This window comes from Bombus affinis, chromosome 8, assembly GCF_024516045.1.
Source record: "Bombus affinis isolate iyBomAffi1 chromosome 8, iyBomAffi1.2, whole genome shotgun sequence".
Taxonomy (NCBI): Eukaryota; Metazoa; Arthropoda; class Insecta; order Hymenoptera; family Apidae; genus Bombus; species Bombus affinis.
In genome coordinates, this window is record NC_066351.1 from 1,844,358 (window position 1) to 1,867,405 (window position 23,048).

Here is a 23,048-nt window from a genome sequence, read left to right on the forward strand (position 1 = left end):
CGTACGAGATGTCTTTATTGTAATCGCGTGTGTTTAATGACTTATAGTTTACATATCTTTGTATATGTATGTATGTAAAGTGTTATCAATTAGGCAAGTAGAAGAAAATAAAGTGAATAAATTAGCGAATAATTGCTAAGAATAAAAATTCTGTTTATAACATGTTCTCGTTTTAGACATTTACCTACGGTAGATCTTTCGCCGTTCGAAGAAGTGTTATTTCAGTGAAAAATCTCGAATACGATTCGATGATCATATCGTGCTAGAAATAGAGATTGTCTCATGAAAGATGAAATAAAATATAAATATAAGTAATTAATGACAAAGAATAAGTCTAATGTTGTGCAAGTAAAGGTGAAAATCTGTATCTACGTGTCTTCCATTAATGAACACGTGTGGCATTAAACGATACTAGAATTACGATAAAATTGTTACGTGTACGAGATTAAAATTACATCACATTATATGCAACATCATGCATGACACGCAATCTATATCGATATATAATGAACCATAATTTTTTTATATTTTATGTTGCGATTTGGAAACCACACAGCATTCTATTTTCATTTCTATTTACAAATAGAAAGTCTCTATATTTGTGCTTCTAAATTAATAACACTGAATATAGCGATAGATAGTAACGATATCGATCTTGAAATTGATTGCGATTTGTATTTGGTCACGCGATGAAAAAGTAAATTCACAGTTGCCGTAAAAGCGATTTCTCATTTCTTTAATTAGCATTGATTATTAACATCAGACACAGTAATGTTTGTAAAAGTAAGAACTTTAATTTTTTACAAATAAACTGCACCCATTTTTATATACTGGTTATCATTCTTATAAATTTCAGTCATATCATGGTTACATTTAAGTGGTCTTCCAACAAGATTCAAATGCAACGAATGATCCTCTTGACCATCATTGGTATGATTTCATACGGAATATTGAAGGGTCACATGAAATACGAAAAAGAGGTAACCATATCATTTCGAATCCCATAAAAATACAGTCCCTGGTCATCGTATTAGAACCATATGCACTTTTCTAACTGTAATATGTCTTATATATACACACTCACACAAATTGTTTTCGATTGTCCAAATTATTACTACATATCTACACGATTGCGAGTATTTCATTTTATTTAATTTATAATTACACCATGTCAAAAAATATTGTAGTATTCCCAGGTCAGTCAATTCATCTGACTTGAATGCCATTGACAATTTTTGGAGCATAGTTAAATTATTTATTCATCGTTGACCAACGTATTTAGCAAAACAATAAGAATATAAAATATATAACACAATAATATACATGGAGCATGCTGTAAAGAATATAAGCTATAATGAAGGTAAAGAAAGGAAATAAATTATCAACATGTATGTGTATATAAAAAATCGCAGTAATTAATAAATTTAGCTATTAAATTTAGCTATTAAAAAATTGAGAAATATAGAAAGCTTCAAACACTTTTAATTCGGTGATCAGGGATTGCACTTTCTTTTATTTCCCTTAATGCAATCACCACTCACCTATAATTGATTAATTAGTTCCTAATAATAATAAAGATGTAAACATTAGTCCCTAAAGAAAAGTGCAATAGGGGGAGAATAAAACATGCCATGCAAGTTTAACTAAGTTATGAATCATCGTTCGATTTAATTGTTGGCAACTCGCATTATCGGAATGACTAGCTAGTACCTTACGTCATTAATTCATCGTGTCCAATCAGCTCATTAGGGAGCGCATTGATCGTGCGAAGTGTTTTACATAGAAGTTTCGTTTAAGGCTTGGCCAGATGGACGAGATTTACAGCGGGCAATGCACAATTAATTATCATACCGTTCGATGAAACTTTCTTGATTCGGTTCCGTGTGTTTCCTTGGTATTTATCTCTGATTCACGTACTTCTTTGGTATTCGCGTGTGGAAAATCTAACACGCCCCAGCGTGGTAGCATCGCTGATCCAAGTTCAGATATCAGATGTTTATATCACGCGATGCGTTGTACGTATTTGAACCGCGATTTATATAGCGCTCCCGTGATACGACAATTAATAATACATACTGTCACAATGCGCGTTACGATACGCACTCAATGTTGAATTTCAGTCAATGTATTCGTGTAGGTACACACATATAGCGACTTGTGAATTTATATACTTGAACATTCACTATAGAAAACTTTTATGAATATATCGTATATTCAACGTTTTGAAACCCTCATGAGTACTGTCATCACTATATTGATTAAATTAGAAAAACAAATTTGAACATTTCTATAGAAATTACAAGATATTTATTGCAAGTGTAATATATCTTACAATTTATTATGTATATTACTAAACACATTTACTATTTAGATTAATGTTTATGTTAATATCCGAAGTTTTTATATCAGCTTAGAAGACTCTCGTTCATTTGATTTCTAATTCAGAAATTGCGGGATTTAAACATAAGGAGTGTATGAGTAACAAACTACTTCATAAAGATCTATAAAATAGTGACTTTTGATAACCAATTTAATCGCGTTACGATATATTATTATACTTATCTAAAGACAAAAATCATTTCAATTTATCTGTAATTTTTTAATTAAAATACAGCTCACCAAAAATAACTAAGTATCCGAATACTTTTTAACAATAGTGTATACATATAACAGGGCTAAACAGCGATTCGATATTTAATTAACAACAGGAAACGGATGTGTTAAATTTATTTCACGAATTTTTCGATCGATTTGGCTTTAAGAAATAGAAGTTAGTCTACTAAAGAGATGCGTGACGGTAGTTATTCTCGATATAAGGCAATTAATCGTTCTTAGAATTCGAATAGGTATGTTTTTGACCTGATTTAACGACTCTAGAAGATAACACGATGTCTGTTGATCAGCTGGAGGCGTGAATCGATTAGTTTTTCACTTTATCACCGGGAAGAAGCACTACTCTCTTCGATATCAAACTTCTCATCGATTACATAACGCATTATCGTTCTTCCCGTATCTGGCCGAGTTTCCTCTGGATAAAAACCAATTATCGCGGCGTACGATTTCTGCCTATATTAATCGTCCTTTACCGCTACGAATCCCGCTAGCCTCGATGCCGGAGAGATCACAAACAGTAGATGAAAATCTATCGCTGTTAAATGGCAAGTATGCGAATTAAACCGAAAAACACGATAATGTTCGTATAGGTACGCGCGTAGATCCGCAATAGTTACCCATACAGGATGATTCTGAAAGTTGGCTTCAAACTTTAGGAGTACGTACATAGTAAAATTTAATAAGTATGAGTCCAACGAGGAAGTTATACGGCGTTTTCATCAGTAAAATACATATTATTTATCTCTGTCTATAGACAGACTCATACAGTGACTCATGAAAATACTTGAAAAATTATAGAAAACTCCTATATACGTATATTGTATGTATTATATAAAATATTTAAAAATTTCATTAACAGTATAGTGAGATGTGACTGTCATGATTATGTTGACAAAATATGACATTAATCTGGGGATATATGTAGAAGGTACAAGATATTTAATTACAAGAAAATTTTAAAGTGTTTTATATAACACACATGATACAAATAATTTCATGAGCTACCGTATGTTCGATGTTCGATATGATATCTATTCACTGTAACAGTCATATCAGCATGTTTTCTCATTCCCATTAACTAAATAATGTAAAAGTAAATTATGATATAACTGTGAAATATACGCGCGCGAATGCTATAATACTAAAGTGAAAAGCATTGTTATTTTATTACTGCTACCAACAATAAGCGATATCAGTACAATTATATAATAATGATGTGTTTATTACGCTTAATCTAATGATTTATGCACGATAAACATGCAACGAAGTTTCTTAAGCTTTTACAATCTCAAAGTCAAAAAAGTCTTATACACACCTAACGAAACTAATGATGTTTGAAGCAAAGCTTATTAAGACTTTTCTCTGTTATAATCAGAACTATATACTTCTGAAATTTGGTATCGATTTTCTGAAACATCCTGTATAACACAGATAGTACCCGTGAAAAGAAAAGGAACAGAAAAGGAGGAAAGAAAAAGGAAGAAGTTCTCGATCAAACGTGTTCTTGCTATTTCGCATTAAGCCGCATATTCCGTGCTGATTGACCGTACCAGTGTTACGAGACCAATCAGCTCGATTATTAAGCTGTCGATATCTAATCAGCAATGACCCTACTTCGGTAAGAGGGTCAACTATAGACGTGGTTATCCATGCAAATACGTATGTATTGCAATGTTGTGCGTTGTGTGTATGAACAACGACGGAGCCCTCGTTTCTCGCGTCGCGTCGTCCAGAAATCGTTCGAACAGCCTAAAAAGCAGGTCATCCGTCACGCAACGTCGATTCGGACGAGCCTTAAAAACAGGAAACTTTAATTAGTTCGGTGAGACGAGCTTTGTGCTCTTACGATACGGCCTGACCTTGTAACTCTTTTCCCTCTTTCGCGATCAAGGTGGCGGAGTACATGAGCTCGTTGGAATATCGACAGGCGAGAGAAGCCAGCCATGACTACAACAAGCAACGGATGAAGAACCAACAACAGCTTTCGTCCGACAAGTGTCTTTCTGCTACGGATTCGAATAATACGAATGCTTTTCCGGAAATTGATCAGAGCTCACATGGAAGATAAAATCAAATGATTTTGTTTCTGATTGTTATACGTAGAATGTATTGGTAATATTTATGTTTGATATTTCATTCCTCGATCAACTGATGTATAAGGTATATTGGTATGTAATGGTGCTTGAATAAAGATCAAAGAGGTAATAGATAATTACGCTGCGAGTATAAAATAGCGTATTAATATAATATGCTTGGCAGAGGCATTCTGTCGAGTCGATGATCACGCTAACGAAGAGCTAAAGGTAAATTTCATTAACCGCCTATCAGATTTCATGTTTACAGGCGATGATTCCTAGAATGCGAACTCGCATAAACTAGGTAAACAGATATTGGTAAAACTTGCCGTTTCGAAACTAATTAGACTTCATATTAAAGATAAAAAGTGGAAATGCAAAGTTTGTTTTAGATTTGGATAATGTTTGACAATTGAGAGACTTGTAACAGAAACGACTCCTTGCAGATTTTTGTTTTCTTTTTTAGGCAATAATGCACCTGGCATATATGGATTATGAAAAATGTTCTGTCTTTATTTATTGTCAAATCAAAGTTAAATAGTTCTACAAAAACAACCTCTATCGAGGTTTTATAATGTAGTTGTGTAATACGGCGAATATTATGTTAAAAATATAAAATATAAGTATCGATTAACAATTAGAGATGTCAGTATTCTTACAATTTCCTGAGAAAAAGGCAAACACGGATAAGGGCCGTTTTCGTTACGAATCGTTTGATCAAAACGGCTATCAGAGGAACATCTAGTATCCAAGAGGAAGTAATTGTTTTAAGAAACGGAGAAAGGAAAGAGTAGAAATTTGACAATAAATCTATGAAACGATGAAATTTTTACGAGTACTTGGATTCTTTGACCATTGCCAATCGAGATTCCCGTGAAGACAATGGCCGTTAGCTTCGCAGGTGTTTCGGTCGTTTTCAACGAGTATCTGGCTGGTATCGCGGACGTAAGGTCAGGGTGGACATGATATTTCCTGTATCGGCCGCAAGACAAAGGAACAAAAGCTGCTGTCAAAGTATGCGAAGCGTGTAAGTTACCACGAGTTAAAAGGAATGGCCACCAATTTGTTGATCGTTAACGCGAAGTTAACTAACTGCATTGCTAATTACGGCGAACAAAGCGTTCTTCTCGTTTTCCTGCTCTGTTCCTCTTGCTTCGAGGAAATTGATTTCGAAAAATATGCGATTTTTTGCTCTGTCTTGATTATGATTCAATTGAGCCTCTCAGAAGCCTGTCTGATCGATTACATAAGCCCACGATCAATATTCAATTTAAACTTTTATAAGAACAATCACCGCAATAAGATGACGTAAACCGTAAGTCATAAGAAATAGTGTTTATAACATCATCGCTTCTCTATAGTATTTAATTTATAGACCTGTTTGAACAGCTGTTGGGACAGCTTGATTGATAGATTCAAAAATTCCATGCGTTTCTATTCCATATGAAAGGAAAATTTATCTGAACGAACGCGACGTAGTTAAACATGTTTTTATTGTCATACGATATGTTCTATGATTTACTGTAGCACTATATGACACAATCGTTAGATATGTTTCGCAAAATAATCTCCGATAAGCGAGAAAGGTTGAAATCATCTTTTTCAAGGTGGCGCAGAAAACATAACGTGTTCTTTTGTAACGTTTGCAAGAATAAGTTTCAATTAACGAATCAGTCATTTAAGAAAGGAGAGGAAGAGCGATAAAGAAAACGGAAGAAAATAATAAGAATTAAAAATATTTGATATTACTTTTTTATATTGTATTATTTTTGCTCTCTTTTCGAACAGCAAATTCAAAGAACGGAAAAGAATAATTTAATCGATAAAATCGTTTAAACCCGATTGGTTTTAGCCTAATAACTTGTCGTGCAAGAGCAAAAAGATAATTGCAAAATTAAAGCCACGTGTGTTGCGCGATGCTGGCTTATATTACGTTCCTGCTAGTTCTATTTGTATTGTGATCCAATTTAAATAAATGTTCAGAAGTTATCTCCAGTTTATGTATATTTCGTAAAAGTAGTGTAAAAGTATACTCAATTAGTGTAATGTAAGTATTTAATTGTCAACCTGGAATTTTGCACGTATATCAAATTAATTTTAATTTTAAAAAAATGGAAAAAATAATTAACGATTGTTAATATAAGTCAAACTGCTGATTTCTTTTATAACACTTATTATTCTTTAGTTGATCGATCGGACGATAACTTTATATCTTAATTCGATATGTAATGCCAGTGATGAACTGCTGACGGTTATTTACATAAAAGATAAAACTGTTTGTGAATATTTGAGCTAGTGCACGTGTTGCGGCAACATTCCATATGGCTTTCATCAGTTCGTTTAATTTAAGCCGTTTTGCATGTTGATGCATGTTGCTGTCTCCGACACATTTCTCTGACAAAGTGAAATAGAAAAACGTATACACTGATAGATGCAAGATTCAGAGAAAGGTTCATAGTAGAAATCATCTAGTACACATAAAAATTACGACCGGCGTGGAAAATTATAAAAATGCCACATAGAATTAGCATCATTGCTGTTCCGGATAAGTTTGCCAAAGGGGTTAGAAAAGATTCAAGTAAGTTTTTCTCGTGGAGAACAATTTATTTAATCGTATCGTTCTATCGTTCAAATAGATGCTTCTTAAAGAACATTTTGTCTAATGTATGTTGAACAGATGAAGTGAGTCAAAAGCAGAAGTCTGCGGATTTTGAGGCAGCCATTGCCGCAGCTGGTTATGGAAAATTTCAATATCTTCTCTTACTGGCGATTATTCCAGTATCATGGGCAACCAGTATCGACAGTTCCAGTGTCGCGATGATTCTTCCCTCTGCAGAATGCGATTTGCAAATGACATTCGTTCAAAAGGGTGTGCTAAACGCCATCATATACGTAGGTTTGTATTGCAACTCTCTCAAAGAGATTTTGTTGCGATGACCGCAAGTCATTCCTTGGTATATTTGTTTACTCAAGTAAATACCATGATTAACATTATTTTATATACTGTATAAGTATGTGGTTAACGTCAATCACGCGAGCGACTAGTTACTTGATTAAATCAATATTACTGGTCGCTACAGACTGTTCTTATTCTACTTCTGCTGGAACAGGGCAATTAGTACGCTAAATCTAAAAAATCTTAGTGTCCATAAGAATATATGTTAAAGGCATTTATTTGAAACTTTTAGGAATGATTTCTAGTGGTTTTCTATGGGCTTACATAGCGGATGTTAAGGGCAGGAGAGCCGTTTTTCTTTATGGCTATATAGCTGATAGTATTTGTAACTTCCTGTCAGGGTTTTCACAGAATTTTTGGATGCTTGTATCTTTCAAATTCCTTAGTGGTTTCATGTGAGTTTATAACAGAGATTATAAATTATTTGAACCTTTAATTATCAATTTGAGTTATTAAAAATAAGTATTGGATTACGGATAACAATGCAAGGTCAAATTTTAATTGACGTAATTAAACAATTAGAACTTGAATAAAGACCTGTTTCATTTATAAAACATTGCAACAGGTATAAAATATTATAAAGTAATTTACGTTTAAATTTCTCACAAATACATGAATACGCACAGTGTAATAGTTATCGTACGTTAGAATAAGCGGTCCCCATGCTTCCATCGTGGCCTACACTTCCGAATTTTATGGAAAAAAAGAAAGAGGAAGAATTTCATTGATCGTCGGTTTTGCCATTACATCTGGAAATATCGTAAGCGCAGGTGTGGTATATGTGACTTGACATCACGATAAAACGCTTGTTTATATGTCAGATCGCTAAATCTTGCAGTGCTGGCGTTCATCATCATTCCACAACGCTGGTCCATCGTCCTGTGGGACGGTGCGTTTGTGTACAATTCCTGGAGACTTTTTCTTTCCGTCTGTGGAGTACCAATGTTGGTCGGCGTTATTTGTCTCTTCCTGTTTCCGGAAAGTCCAAAGTTTCTCATGTCACAGGGTCATACGGAGGAAGCGTTGAAAGTTTTCAAGATAATTTATAGCACCAATACGGGAAAATCCGCGGAAGAATATCCGGTGAGAAGTTTCAACAATTTATTCAACTTTTAAATAATTTAACCCACATAAGTCCAAATCTTTCGCGCTGTTCTACGAAATACTATTACATTTTTCTTTATTTCATATCTAAAATAAATATATTAATTAAATTTTTGTACTGCTATTAGCTAGTTTCTAGAAATGATCATTCATTCCAAGAATGTCAGTGTGAACAGTGCTGCAAAAATCTTACAATCATCGTTTTAGAAATACGATAGACATATTTCGATTAAATAGTACATTTTTCTAAACAAAAGATTTTATCAACAGTGTCAATGTTTTCTGTTTAAGATACAATATTTAGAAAACGAACTTCCTAAAGAAGGAAATGATAACGACTACGATGGAAAAATAGAGAAGAAGGCAATTTTCTTTACTCCACATTTAAATCGAATTCTCTTGGTCACAGCCATGCAATTTGGTTCAATGTACACGTGAGTATTTCTTTTTAATGTTTTGGCCAAATTAATATTACATTAACCTCGGAGTAAACACAATTATCCGTGATCGGTAATAGTGTCGCAAGGAACTTTGCAAATGGGTTGTTGTTAAAAAGTAATTAGTAGAATGAAATTTTTAATCGATTCGTCTTGTCAGAATGACGATGTTTGTGACGAACGACCTTATTTGCTTTATCTATAAATACTGACGTCGCGTTGCTATGTCCAGTAAAAGACGTAAACGACAAGAAATCGAGAGGTGACGTTTATCAAGACTGATATGAAAACAGTAATCGTAAAAATATCCACGAAACGTCAGTGAGGAGACAATCTTATCAAAGGACGACATTTCAAGGAAGAAAAGAATACAAATTGATATTAAGTAAATTTTTTTTACGTTTCTCATTTCACAGAACCAACACGATTCGTATGTGGCAACCTCAACTTTTCACGATACTAGGAAATTTCGATCCAGTGAATCATAATCTAACAGAAGGACATAAATCGACATTTTGCGATATCTTGGATTTCTTCTCTGCCGTAGACGAAACTTCCGCAGCCATTGAAGAGAACGTGAACTGTACAAACGTGGGGCAGCCTACTTAGCAAATATTTTTTTCATCATCCCTCTCAGTAAATTTTATTTCTCCTTGTGTTTATCTGATTACATAATGCTCTTTGAATTTTCTAGATTGTCGTGAGTGAGTCTGTTTATGTGAATACGATCATTATAACTGCCTTTGGAGGTATTCTCATTTTATTGAGTAGCTTACTAGTGAATATTTTGAAATACAAAACCTTACTGTGTAAGTATTTATAATAAAAATTTTATAGTCTAATTATAGTAAAATCTCGATTAATTTTAATTAAGTAATTTCGCTTTTGTACGAAAGATCATTCATTTTGAGCTATTTTGTGAATATTAATATTAATCAGCAACAAGAAGTTTTCCCAGTTTCGGTTCTTTTTTACGATCTTTCTTACAAGGAATCATCCTCAAATTTTTCACTGTACATTATACAATTCCAATAATCAATATTCTGGTAATCAGTGTATTATACGCTAATTGATAGTATTGACGTATGATTACAGATATTTCTTACGGAGTATCATTCATATGTATAGTTTATTTGAACTGGTCGCCTGACACATTACTAACACTAATTCTGACGAGTGTGTTTATTGGATTGACAAACACTACCCACAATATAATTATTGCTGTAACCGTCATTATGTTTCCAACTTCTCTAAGGTTAAATATAATAATACCAATTAAATAACAATATTAACTAAGGTATTACTATAGGAACGTAAAATTCAGAATTTAAAATCAAATTAATATCTTCCATTAAAATTAGAGCGATCGCAGTGAGTCTGGTGATGTCGGTCGGAAGAATAGGGTCAGTGATTGGGAACCTTGTCTTCCCAATTTTACTGGCTCAAGGATGCTTGGCACCCATTATCCAGTTGGCGTGCTTGATATTACGTAAGTTGCCCTCTTCCGCTATCGAACGTGTTTCTTTTTGAAAATGCTATAACTCTTCTTTATTGTAGTTTGCTCCATTTTTACGTGTTTTCTTCCGTCGACCAAGAAAGCTAAATAATAAGAAATATGTAAGATTGTGTTACGATATTTAAGCTTCTCTCAAAGAACTTGCCAATAGAGAAGTTTTCACGTACATACACATACTCTAACTACGAATAATAGATCGCATCGCAGATAGCCTACAGACCTCGTTCTCCAACACTAAACCAAGGAATTACATGTATACTCATCCTTGAATCATTCTAACATGATCAAAATTTCCAAAGCGAACTACGATACCTTTCTTAAGACTCTGATGACTATAATATTCACATTAAGAATAAACAAATTATAGGAAGATCAAAAATGTAGGAAAATTCAATAACTTTGAATATTTAAAAAATAAGGAGATAAAAGTATCAGATAATTAAAGAAAGGTATAAATAGATAAATGAATGATATCAATAAGACGAAACGTACAAAATAAGAGAATAATAGAAAGAAGGATCTATCGAAGCAAGGAAGCACGCGCTCGAAGGCGAATACAGGCAAAAACAACGACAACGATGTTTGTTAGACAATGAAAGGGTGGGATGGTTCCAGTTGGACACTCTTCACGGTCACATTTTCAGGAGAAGATCGATCTCAGTTTAAAACAATGATCGAGCGCGTCGAGGACGAACGCGGCGTTCCTCGCCCAGCGTGAACACGACGCTGCTACGGGGGCCTTGGGTTTCACTTTCGACACATCCTGGAGAGCCCTCCACGCTACAGCCTTCACCCACATGCTCGTTCTTCTCGATCCCCCGCGTACAACGGCTCCGTTCAGCCGGCGTTTCGTGTGGACGCGGCTTTATCGCGCGCCCGGAATCTCGACACCTTCGCGCTAGCCACGTTGATCGAGTAATTACGCGTGTCCATAAAACTCACCGCGCGTATTACAATGGAAGAATGGGAGAAAGTCAAGGTATCGAATTGACTGCAACGTGACGTTTTATTTTGTCACGAGATGCAGCGATGATGTTTGATATTTGATTTTGGTTTTTGCTTCTTTCGTTTACTTAAACGATAATCTATCAGTAAACTGGTGCATTCAAATCTCATGCATATATTTTACATTTACTAATAGATTGCAGATAGTAGTGTAGGATTGCATTTTTGTGAAGAGTTTTGTTACAATTAAAGAAACAGAATGTAAGAGAAGATTTGTTTCAATAAATATTAGAATAAATACTATATTTTGGATATTTTATATATTTTTGTGTAAAATTATACGTATTTCATGTATTTTTGAACAATCTAATTTGCCAGAAATGTTTAAGAAATTATGTCTACGTTAATGCATGAGTTGTATCATTAGTTTGATTACAACAATTACTAGAGAATTTCATATTATACACTTATGTAATTCGACGTTATTTGTGTTTATTAGTTTAATTAAGACGTTACAGTTACGATCCTTGTATCATAAAATAAAAAGAATATTTTATAGGATAACTAGATTAAATTTAATGGATCTAACGGCATACGAATGGCAATAAATGCTACTCGGCAAAAGAAATAAATCTTGTTTTGCTTGAGCAAATACTGTGCCTCTTGCGCTACTGATTCTCAATATTATCTTTTAAATAAAGCACAATGAGGCTCAGGGAACTCGTTTACAGCTATGCGTTCACTTGAACCGCATACTTTACTTTCTTTGTCCTAAAGCAACGAATGTAAGACTTTAAATGGTATTACACAATAATACCACGAAGAAAGAAATTGCTAGGGTAGAATGTGGAGTTGACTCGCGCAGCATACGTTTCGTTGGCGTTTCGCGTAAGAAGCACCCAAGGTGGCGCCTAAGACAGCATTCCGAATAAATTGCGGAACGGAAGAGCACAGACGTACGCACGTGTCGGAGGAAAAACGTGTTGGCATAGCTTTTGCGTTTTTCTCACTGGTGTGTTCATCTACTGAGAGCTCCATATTGTTACAACATGGAAAAACTCTTCCACATAACATGGCTATCTCTCGTCATCTACTAAAGAATTCTTCTTAAATTTCTACTTTGACTTCGGCGTAATCTTTATGGATTATAATATGATAAGATAGAGATAAGATTTGACTTTGAATTATTTTAACAAAACCTACTATTTATGTATGTGTAAGTAACTATTGAGTTGTTGCATAATGAATATTTCGAAATAATCAATAACATAATACATAAATGAAAACAACTATCGTATGCTTCATAAATGTAAAATATTTGTAAAATGTAAAAGAACAATATTATTATGCAACAATCTAATATTAGTCATAAAACACCCCTGAGAAAATAACGGTTCGAGTTTGACCAGTCATCGATTCGACAGAGGAATCAGAAAATACGCAAAGAAGAATTACAGAGAATAAAATAACAACATCTCCGGGTGTCTTGTGAAAACGATCGCGTAGATGGACCCACGGTCCTCTAATCATTCTTTACGGACACGAAGATGTATCGCGATTTCACGGTTGCTATTCGCTCGATCGTTCTTTCTTCCGGAGAAATAGAACGGACGGCGTGGGTACGGCTACCAGCAGCCAGTCGCATCAGAATCGCCTCGATACTGTTAACTCTACCCGCAAAATTCTCGAATCATCGACGTATTCATCGTTTCCCTTTCTTTCCTCTCTCTTCTCTCTCCTTTGTGTTTCAAATATACACCTTACAAATATAAGGTATTTGTATAATATTGAATTTATTTTTATTTTTAATTTGTATTCCTGCTTTATATATTTTAATCAATTTTCGATGTCATCAATATATGCGCGTAACAGTTTTCGAATAAATTTTGTGTCTTCAAGGTGTATACTCGCTTTTGATTCTCACTGTATATATAATCGTGAGAGCACGAGACGTCTTACATAGTAAAAGTAATTTATTCGTGCAATCACAGTAAGCAACTCAACTAACATTTTAAGGACACTTTATCTCAAACAGAAATAAACTTCGTGGTTTGAAGTTGCAATAGATTCGTAACTCGTAGGAAATTTCTTACTTATAAATGATTACTGTGTTAGACTGTATAAAGTCTGTGGAAGATCTAAAGAGGTTTAGAAAAATATTTTTCATGTATTTAAGATTTGAAAATGCAATTAGAATTACTGCTTTCTTTTTTCGAGGGACCACCCTGGGTATGGATTTATTTACTCCATTTCGAAGAAACTAGTGCAATAAGCTTGACAGTTTCTCATCGAAATAGTAAAAAGTATCCTCTAGACAAGAAACCGAGAATGTCCTCGGGAAACAACAGCAAAGGTGTAAAATGACCGCCCTCCGGCTGAAGACTGCACTCCGGTACTGCCTTTACCCTTTAATTTATGACGGTGCCGTCACTACGAAATTTAATGCGGATTTCATTGACGATGAAATTAGATCGACTTCTTTTTGTTTTACAACTTCCTTGAGAAATCTATATCAATTTTAATGCAATTTAGGTAAGTTTTAGGTGTGATTTTCCAAGTCTGAATTTCTCTCGATTTGGATCAATATCATCTATTAAATTTTGTCTGAATGAGAATATTCGTTACATATACAGGGTGGTTGGTAACTGATGGTACAAGCGGAAAGGAGGTGATTCTACGCGAAAAAAGAAGTCGAAAATATAGAATAAAAATTTTTCGCTTGAGGCTTTGTTTTCGAGAAAATCGACTTTGAATTTTATTTATGGATATATTAAATCAATATTATCAATATTGCATATTAAAGCATATTAAATCAATTGTCTATTCTGAAGAAATCGCAAGTTGCGAGCAATTGAAAGAAAAGATTATTGTAGCCTTTCATACTTTAAAACAATCGAATACGTTAGAAAGTGTTCATAGAAATTTAATTAGAAGAGCAGAAGTATGTGTTCGGCAGAATGGGCAACATTTTCAGCAATTTTTGTAATAATAAACTTTATGATTACTTCATATTATTTCATTATGTTTTCCTAATTTTCCGTTACGGCAAAAACAAACTTAAACTGCGATAATATCCATCGAGACATCGATCTACAGTGAGATCCGTTATAACGAGACGTGATAAAGTGCACGCGTACCGAGCGAAAATTCAAAGTCGATTTTCTCGAAAACAAAGCCTCAAACGAACAATTTTTATTCTATATTTTCGACTTCTTTTTTCACGTAGACTCACCCCCTTTCCGCTTGTACCACCAGTTACAAACCAGCCTGTATATGTCGGGTTATCATTGCAGTTAGGGGTGTATAATGAATCTTCATGTGAATTGGCCATCGTTGTTATGTACTATAGATGATATTTTACTGATAAAAATGTGATTATTACAGAGTGTAGCAAGTAATAGCGGCGATTAGATAATGGAGATGTTGATGACAATGAATTTAGGTTCAATAACTATTGAAGTGGTCACCACTTCTAAGAAAACTCTACATCTGGTCTTTTTAGTTTCTTCAAACGCTAAAGTCGTCGACGGCTTATAGACAAAAGACTGGCACGAAGGCAGACCATAAACAATAGACAGGCGACGTTGACTTCGGAGTTTTTCAGTTATAACTTAACACTGCTAACGTGCGGATCTGGACCAGCTCAAATTGTATTCCTACTTGTAATTACACTTCTCTATTAAATCTACCTTACAATTTATCCACGCGTTTCTCTCTTTATACATCTAATAATCTCAACAATAACGAATCCACGGTCAACGAGATGACGAATGCGATTTCTGCTACAGTCTAAGTCGAACTCAACTTACTGATCCACGATTCGGGTGTGTCTCAACGTACTTGTCTACAGTACAAGTAGAACTTATCTGACTGAATCTCAGTGCAAGTGGGACTGCCCTTATATACCATATATTTTTGTTTTTAAGGAGAGCTATATAATTAATCCATATTTCTGTTAGATACATGTCCCTCTTGTGACCGTGGCTACATTCAGCGACCCGTTACGTCTCTTTGAGCCTAAGCCCACTGTCATAAATCTCGGGCACGCATACTCGGATTAGATTATAAACAACTATTTCTCAGTTTTAGTATTTAAGTACAGTTATAATAAAAAGTCTGGACTAAAGCATTGGAGACCTTCCCAAACATTCCAAAAGAAAGGCACCGATGTCCTTTCATCTCCGACATATACTTTGGTATACTTTCATAGCTAGGTAATTAATCCAACTTGGATATCATTCAGAATGATTAGAACCTGCTCACATTCTTTATGAATTCATTCTCGACCATAATCGTTACTCGATTAGAAAACAAAAATTCAAGATATTTGCATAAGTTAAGTACGTAATGTTTATAATGAGTAGCAATAGAGATAAAGGAAATAAACACAAATTAGATACTGGTAATTAATAAACTTTGCTATGCCATATAAAGTTTCCTCACACCTGACAATCTGACTAAAAACTGAAAAAGTTGAGAATGATAAATATTTTATGTAATTCGATAATCGAAGACTGTAAATCTTTCTGAGAATAATCCGCTTCCTTAACGACTTGTTCTTTTTCCGTGCAGAAAATTAAAACAAGTACCAAGGCGTAGAATACAAGTTCCTCGAAGCACGCAACGTATACGAGCCGAGAAAGGAGCTTTTTAATCCTAGTAACCAGCGAATGCCAGAAGATAAACGCGGCTTGCAATTACATAATTAGTCGTATGTTTGCTAAGTTGTAACATTTGCTTAATCGAAGGTTGTGAGTCATTGGCGACTATCATTATCGTAAGTGACAGTTAACGCTGTTGATTATGAACTGTGCAAATCAACGAAATAACTGTTCCTTTTGTAGAAAATTGAAGCTTCTCCAGAAGAAGAAACTTGTTACGCGAGATCGCGGTGAAAATAAAGCAACGAAATCCCTGAATTCCCTCGCGAAAGGAAATAGCGAGGTAATAATCAATCGATTCATTGAACGAGAACTTAACTGGATGAACGTAAACGACGTTAGGCTTTACATTTCATCAAGTTGATGGCATATTAGTAAAAATTAATTTCTTTTTGCAAATATTTCCATAGGCACACGAATATGCAACAGCGATATTTGCTCTATTTTCTTTTAGACAGTTTGCTGTTGCTGTTTTAATTAGTGAAATTAATCGCCTATTTGTAAGCCTGAATATTGCTAACATTGTTTAATGCGATATATCATTTAGAACTTTTTTTTAATTTTGCAACTTCCTTGAGAAATTTATATCAATTTTAGCGCAATTTAGCTAAACTCACAGTGTGGTTTTCCAAGTTTAAATTTGATCTGGATCAATATCACCTGAAATAAGTAGTTTTGAAATAAATAGTATATATATTAAGTTATTTTTTAATACAACCACCAGCCCCTATACTTGTCCTAACGTTATATGAATTTTGCATATACCTTCATTCATACATTTCCACTGCCACTTCGCATAACCATCGTCTTACGCAGTCCTTTAAATCATCGTTTCTTCTGAAACGATTATCGACCAGAAAACTATTTAAGTTTTGCAAAAAAAAAGAAAATGGTAATCTGACTCGTTTGACGTTTCCATCATTTGCAATGAAGTCGCAGGCACGTTCTTGAACTCCTCTGTAATGAGAGAGAGGCGGCGAGAACATTTACGATCACATACAGTTTGTTCATTGAATTCGCGCACTCATCGTCTGATCAATGATTCATCTCTAACTTTATTACCGTAAAATGCTGCAATTTGGTGGTGAATTTCTTTTGGAAGAATATCCTGAGCGTTTGAAAAGGGTAAAAGCGTCATTGTAAAAGCGAGATTTTCAATTCACATCGCAATTTTAAACGTGTGATATAATGGCAATATTAAATATTTAAACACGAAATTTGTTACGACTTACGTCAATAAATAAATGGAACAAAGTGATTTTCTACAAATACATTCCACCGTTTTATGTGGCTTTTATATGTGTAAATGGTTAGTATTTTCTGGACTGTATAAAATTTTATCTTAATTCGACCATATATTTTCAGTGGCAAATCCATTTTGTAAAAAAATTGAGAAAACGAAGAATTTACGTACACTTTAACGTGAACTTTTTATTTATAAATTTATTTATAAATTATTCATAAACTTTCATTTATAGAATTTATTAATATAAAAAGTTTTTAATGTAAACTTAAAATATTCGTTTGTTTTAATCAATTGAGGTTTCGTTAATAAATGACATTGCATAATCAATTATTTTGGAAGTAGTGCAAGTTCATTTCCTGTAATCTGTTGCCTGCTTAAACAGTTACAGCACCAATAATCAGAAACAGATGATAACGAACGTAATGCTACCTAACGTACTATGTCATAAACGGAAAACAGCTATGTTAAATTCTGTATTTTTGAACATTCTTGTTATGGGAAAGAATTTCAAGAATCTGCTGAATATTTTCTTGTTACTACTTCCCCCTCTAACTTCTTTTACAATTTTATGAAGCTTACCTACTTAAGACAGGTTTGCTCCTTTTCTTACTATCTATCTTGACAATATTTATATTTACTGTTCAGTTCTTATCACCGTACAACTGCTATGATATAAAAGTGATATAAAAATGGTATACAATTATTCCTGAAAGAATCAATATGTGGAGTACACTTCAAGTAACAGGATATTTGTAATTCCAAGTTCCACTAGAAACATTACAGAAAGTAAAATACTGAATTCTATTTATTTATATTATAAAATATTTAAATGTCCAAGACTACTGTACATTTATTAATAAATGATCCATATCAACCGAGTAAGCGGTGTGCATCGAACGGGTGGTCCATTGTAAGCAATTAAACGCGCGGATCTATCAAAGAAACGCATTATTAACACAGGTAATCTCCATGATATCGAAAATAATCGTCGTTAAAGAGCTTAAAGTGGGTTCAGGAACGGGCCTGCATCCACTTACCCAGATATGTATAACTCGTCGGGCATACGCGCACTCCGATGCATCGCATTGCTTTTCATTTATGCACCTACCTATGTAAATAAGAGTATTATCTGAAAGTATCTACCGCTACGTGGAGATCCGCTATGCCTATGGAACACCGTGTGACTCCTTGGCTCCTTACCGTTCTTGTTCAATTCTTTCTTCCTCGTTATGCCTTCTTACGACCTCCCCACGGCTTCCTTGTTCGCCTCTTCCCGTTGCTGCTACGCTGCAAAACCCGGCCTCTCTTCCTGATACTTGTCTTTCGTGGTTCCTCACTCTGCTTTCATTCCTCGCCAACGTCTTCTCTTCTCACCTCTCTCCGTCGTTTGTTTCTACTTTTCGATTTTACCTCAAGCTTCCAAGATCTCCCGTCGAGATTGCCAACGCGTTGATTTTCTATTTAGTCGTACAGTGTGTGTTTACCACCGTGTAATATAATATCGTAATTTTGAAATTATCTTGGCGATACACGTTTGAGAAACCTTTGATCTCTCTACGTTTCACGGGGACTTCGTTTAACATTCCGTAAGGCAACGTACCTTTTCACAGTTCGTAAAATGAATTATTTATGAATTATTCTTTTATTGCGTTAGGTAAGATGTTTTTCAACGACGACAAAGAAATAATTATTTTCTAAATTTTTCATTCCAAATTTCTTGTCATTTTACTACCTTTTGTGTCACATATTTTACGTCGTTTATATTACATAGAATTATTGTATTACGTTGTATTATATGATATTGTATTATATATAGGATAACGTTGTGTTTTGAATTTCATTGAAACCACATATCTTCATTCAGATATCTTCCACGCACGTTCGCATTGTCAACGTTTACGATTGTATAGCTGTGCATATTAAATCCAGTAATTGCCGCATTACCAATGGACAATGTGTTAACTTCGTTACGGAGCAAATCGTTTCCGTCTGAGTCAGTGAAAATGAAAATAACTAGCGTTCTTTGGCATTAACGTTTATCTTGTTTACTCTCACCTTACTGACCTCGTCCTTCCGTTTTTCTGATTTAGCGATCTCCTCTTGAGTGGCCACGTCATTGCTGTAAATATCTTCTTGCTTCTCTTACTTGGACAACGGTTTTTATTAGTGGAATGCCCTTTTTCTTTGGTATAAGAATAGCAAGAGACATAAAGCGATCGATATGACTTCGTATTTTTATGTTTTAGGTCATTCGTGACCCAATATTTCCAGAATAAACGTATTCAACATTTGACCATGGAATACGAAGACGAAATTTCGTGCTGCGACTAGCAAAATTGATAGAATCGATAAAGTCATTGATACGCCTTGTATTTTTATGTTTCAGGATACTCGTGACTCAATATTTCCAGAATAAACGCATTCAATATTTCGATAATTTATCTACTGATCAATTGCATAAATTGGAAAATTGAGAAAACTGATGCTACAAATACTATTTTTCAGAATTTACCTTGATATTTACTCTTTATGGTGATCAAAAGTTTTCTATGATAACTGTTCAAATACTTTCATAAGCAAGTGTATTTTATAAAGAATTATTCAAACCCCAAAATACATTATCGTGGATTTACAAAATTTCTATGAAAAATTATAAATTAATTATTTTTACTATTTTGATAGTTAGTGTTAATCGCGCAATAAAACAAAGCTTAATGCAATGATCAATGAGAACGGTAGAGCAGGTTGATTTTATCGAGATTTTCAGCCGCTTCTGACGGGAACACGCTACTTCCGGTGACAATGACGAAGCAGTCTCCGTGATAGGTCCTCAAAGACCACCGACGAGTAGCTGAATGGCAGCTCGACAGGGAGATTGTCATCCCGAAGGAGCGACTCAATCTGCGGATATCCTTGTGTCGCCGCCATACCAACAGGTTCGTAATAATTAAACTCTGATGCATGGTTCTCCACACGGACGTTCTCTTACGGTTTTTATTTAGACTCTGAAAGACAAGTTTTAGACAACTGAAAGAACTTTTATTCTTCTTTTGTGTGGGTTTAAAAACTTAATATCTGCGAATGTTGAATTTTTCTTATTTTTTTTTCTTTTTTATTTGGAAGTAGTTTACAATCAATTCTCATTGAGAATTATAAGTAAATTATTCTGGCGTGGTACTATAATGTGAATAATAAATGATTATCGTATGTTTGATTCTAGCTGAATCTAATGTCTAAATCTAGAGGGTAATGTCTTTTTAGCCTGCGGATCTGAACCGTCGTGTCAAGTAATTGAGTAAGTAGTGAGTTTTGGTTGTTGTTAATTCTTATGTTATATTTATTACTGAATTTGGATATTTCTTCTTTAACTGTAGGTATCTTAAGGTCGCGGTGGATAGTTTCGTTGGTAACATACCAAGCTGCATCTATTAAGGATTTTAGAGTTTTTGATTGAAATCGTTGAAGAATTTCTATGTTGGAATTACTCGATTTATTTTCCCCATAGTTGGGTTCCCCTAACTTCAGCCCCAAGTTCAGTTGTCAATAAAAGTTCTTGCGGTTTTTATTTAGAAACCGCCAATAGTTTTCGAGAGATTTCTCAGCTTTCGATCAAAGTTGAGAAGTCATGATAAAAAGACTTATCTTCGTAAATACAAGAAATCGATATAGAAATGGTAACCATACGAATTGGAATAATACGATATTTTTTTACTAATTATACCGCCTCAATTAACAACGAAAAAAATATATTATCAAATTAACGAGTATTAATAGTAAGTCGATACTCGTTGGAAGACATGGCCAAGGCTAAGATCTGTTCGAATCTATGATCTCCAAATCGGTTCTTTATAATCTTCGAAAGCTTCATTAATTTTTTTTAATCTGGAAGCTTGAGTCCTCTGACGTCTTTTTACGATTATTCGCTACTATCTTCATTAGCGTATATGATCTTAATTATATAGTTAATTATATACAAATTCGAGATCAGCGTATTTTGATAAGACTGCCCTCAGTGACAATTAGTTTCTGCAGTTATAATTTCTATTTTGGAATATGTATATTCATATATATTCTTTCTTAATTTCTTAATTTTAATAAACACCAACGACTATTTCATGCTTTGCATACTTTTACGATTCACTTTTAAAATAAAACGACTCCTTTCTGTTGCGATCCAAGAATTTATCAATGATATAAATATCTGCATATGATTCAGACTATAGTGACTTAATGTTTAGATTACTGACCTTGAGATACAGAACTGTTTTTAAATCCAACAACTCTTAAAGCTAAAGATAAATTCAGAAAGGAAATTGATGGGAAATTGCGTCACTTTTACCCAAAGGAAAATTTGAAAATCAACGTTCTTAATTATCAGTAGTGCTGCAGGATTCGCGTCAGAAGACAGCGCGGCGTCACCGTCGACGAGATAAGCCTGGTCCAGCGACTTACAGATACTGATCCACTTTGCATAATCACGTTCATTAATCAACCGTTCTGAACAGGTTGACTTGGGTGAACGATGAGACGAGTCGTCTCGCGATGCTCGCATTTTACGCGAAACAGCTGTGGGGACGGGCGTGTTTGATCGAATTTTTTGTGGTAAACGTCAGTTTGTCATCGAACGCACGTGCATCGGAATCTGTGTTGTGTTGGTCGAAATTTATGTCGATAGCGAACCGAAAGGAAATTACGACACGATTCCACGCTGGTCGACGATCGAGTTAGTTTTTTCCTTCGTTCTTATCTTGTGGTTTTTGTATTTAGAGGAATTTCACGAAAAAGATACAAGATAATTAATAAGTGTATAGAACAATTCTGGTTTTTCTTGGAGAATTGTAAGCACATAATTTGCAAGTGAAAATGAAAAAGAATGTCACGTGAAGTTTAACTATTAATGTTATATTATATAATGTTATATAATGTTTATATTGCTTTTCTTAACTTGAATTGGATATTAGTAGATTCTATAATAGAATAATTTTTTATATTCTACAATGTTGTGTATAATTTGATAAAAAAATATCTTCAGCCAAATTTCACATAAAATTTTGCCCGTATTTCTACTTGTAGATTATGTTCTCACAATTGATTACAAAAGATTGGGAACATTTCAATGGAAAAATGAAAAACACTTCATACAAACAAATTGTATAACAGACTAGCATAAACGAAAACTACCAATCTTTAGCGGCGGATGCAGAGAGGAGGTGATGATAGACGCGAGCATGCCCCTCCCCACTCAGGAATAATAAAATATAAAAATATTATGTCATGTTTATCTTCTGAGAAACTTGTTAGGTATATAATTAATTTGGATTTAATTGCTTAAGCTATAGTACTAAATAGAGATATTAAAATAGCAATTATAAACGAATTTGTAAAAGGAGATTTAAAAATGTACTTATGTACTTTTATACATTTCGCCTTCTCCGTCCCAAGAAAGAATCCCAGATCCGCCACTGCCAGTCTTTAATATATTTACTATAATAAAT

The 23,048-nt window shown here is 34.1% G+C and overlaps 1 protein-coding gene and 2 long non-coding RNA genes across 7 annotated transcripts in view; 1 reads left to right on the top strand and 2 right to left on the bottom strand.

Annotated features, from left to right (window-relative positions):
• The first annotated feature begins 97 nt into the window (after positions 1-97).
• On the top strand, positions 98-12,210 carry LOC126919401 (uncharacterized). 5 transcript variants are annotated; one of them, XM_050728608.1, is made up of 13 exons: positions 98-783; positions 857-980; positions 4,505-7,266; positions 7,366-7,584; positions 7,877-8,039; positions 8,293-8,414; positions 8,483-8,727; positions 9,040-9,182; positions 9,602-9,776; positions 9,880-9,994; positions 10,281-10,440; positions 10,547-10,674; positions 10,743-12,210. In XM_050728608.1, the coding sequence occupies exons 3-13, from the start codon at positions 7,200-7,202 to the stop codon at positions 10,790-10,792; spliced, it is 1,587 nt and encodes a 528-aa protein (XP_050584565.1). In that variant the 5' UTR covers positions 98-783; positions 857-980; positions 4,505-7,199; the 3' UTR covers positions 10,793-12,210. The 5 variants fall into 5 exon arrangements, with proteins under 5 accessions (XP_050584565.1, XP_050584566.1, XP_050584564.1 ...); XM_050728609.1 differs by having other exon boundaries at positions 98-354; XM_050728607.1 differs by lacking the exons at positions 98-783; positions 857-980 and adding an exon at positions 3,618-4,435 and having other exon boundaries at positions 4,505-6,735; positions 6,874-7,266.
• The window catches only part of LOC126919461 (uncharacterized), a 65,008-nt gene continuing 51,887 nt past the window's right edge, over positions 9,928-23,048 (bottom strand). Inside the window, exon 2 of the long non-coding RNA XR_007711645.1 lies at positions 9,928-10,784. This is a non-coding gene — a long non-coding RNA (uncharacterized LOC126919461). The remainder of the gene's footprint in view (positions 10,785-23,048) is intronic.
• Positions 14,450-22,360, bottom strand: LOC126919474 (uncharacterized). Its single transcript, XR_007711660.1, has 3 exons — positions 18,754-22,360; positions 18,591-18,661; positions 14,450-18,485 (listed from the first exon to the last, which is right to left on the bottom strand). It is a non-coding gene; the product is annotated as an uncharacterized LOC126919474 (long non-coding RNA).

Bases quoted from the DNA above. Each gene is read 5' to 3' on its own strand.
- LOC126919401 (XM_050728608.1), top strand. From the start codon at position 7,200: ATGCCACATAGAATTAGCATCATTGCTGTTCCGGATAAGTTTGCCAAA. The intron at 7,267-7,365 runs GTAAGTTTTTCT...TATGTTGAACAG, and splicing joins AGGGGTTAGAAAAGATTCAA to ATGAAGTGAGTCAAAAGCAG. The intron at 9,183-9,601 runs GTGAGTATTTCT...CTCATTTCACAG, and splicing joins CAATTTGGTTCAATGTACAC to AACCAACACGATTCGTATGT.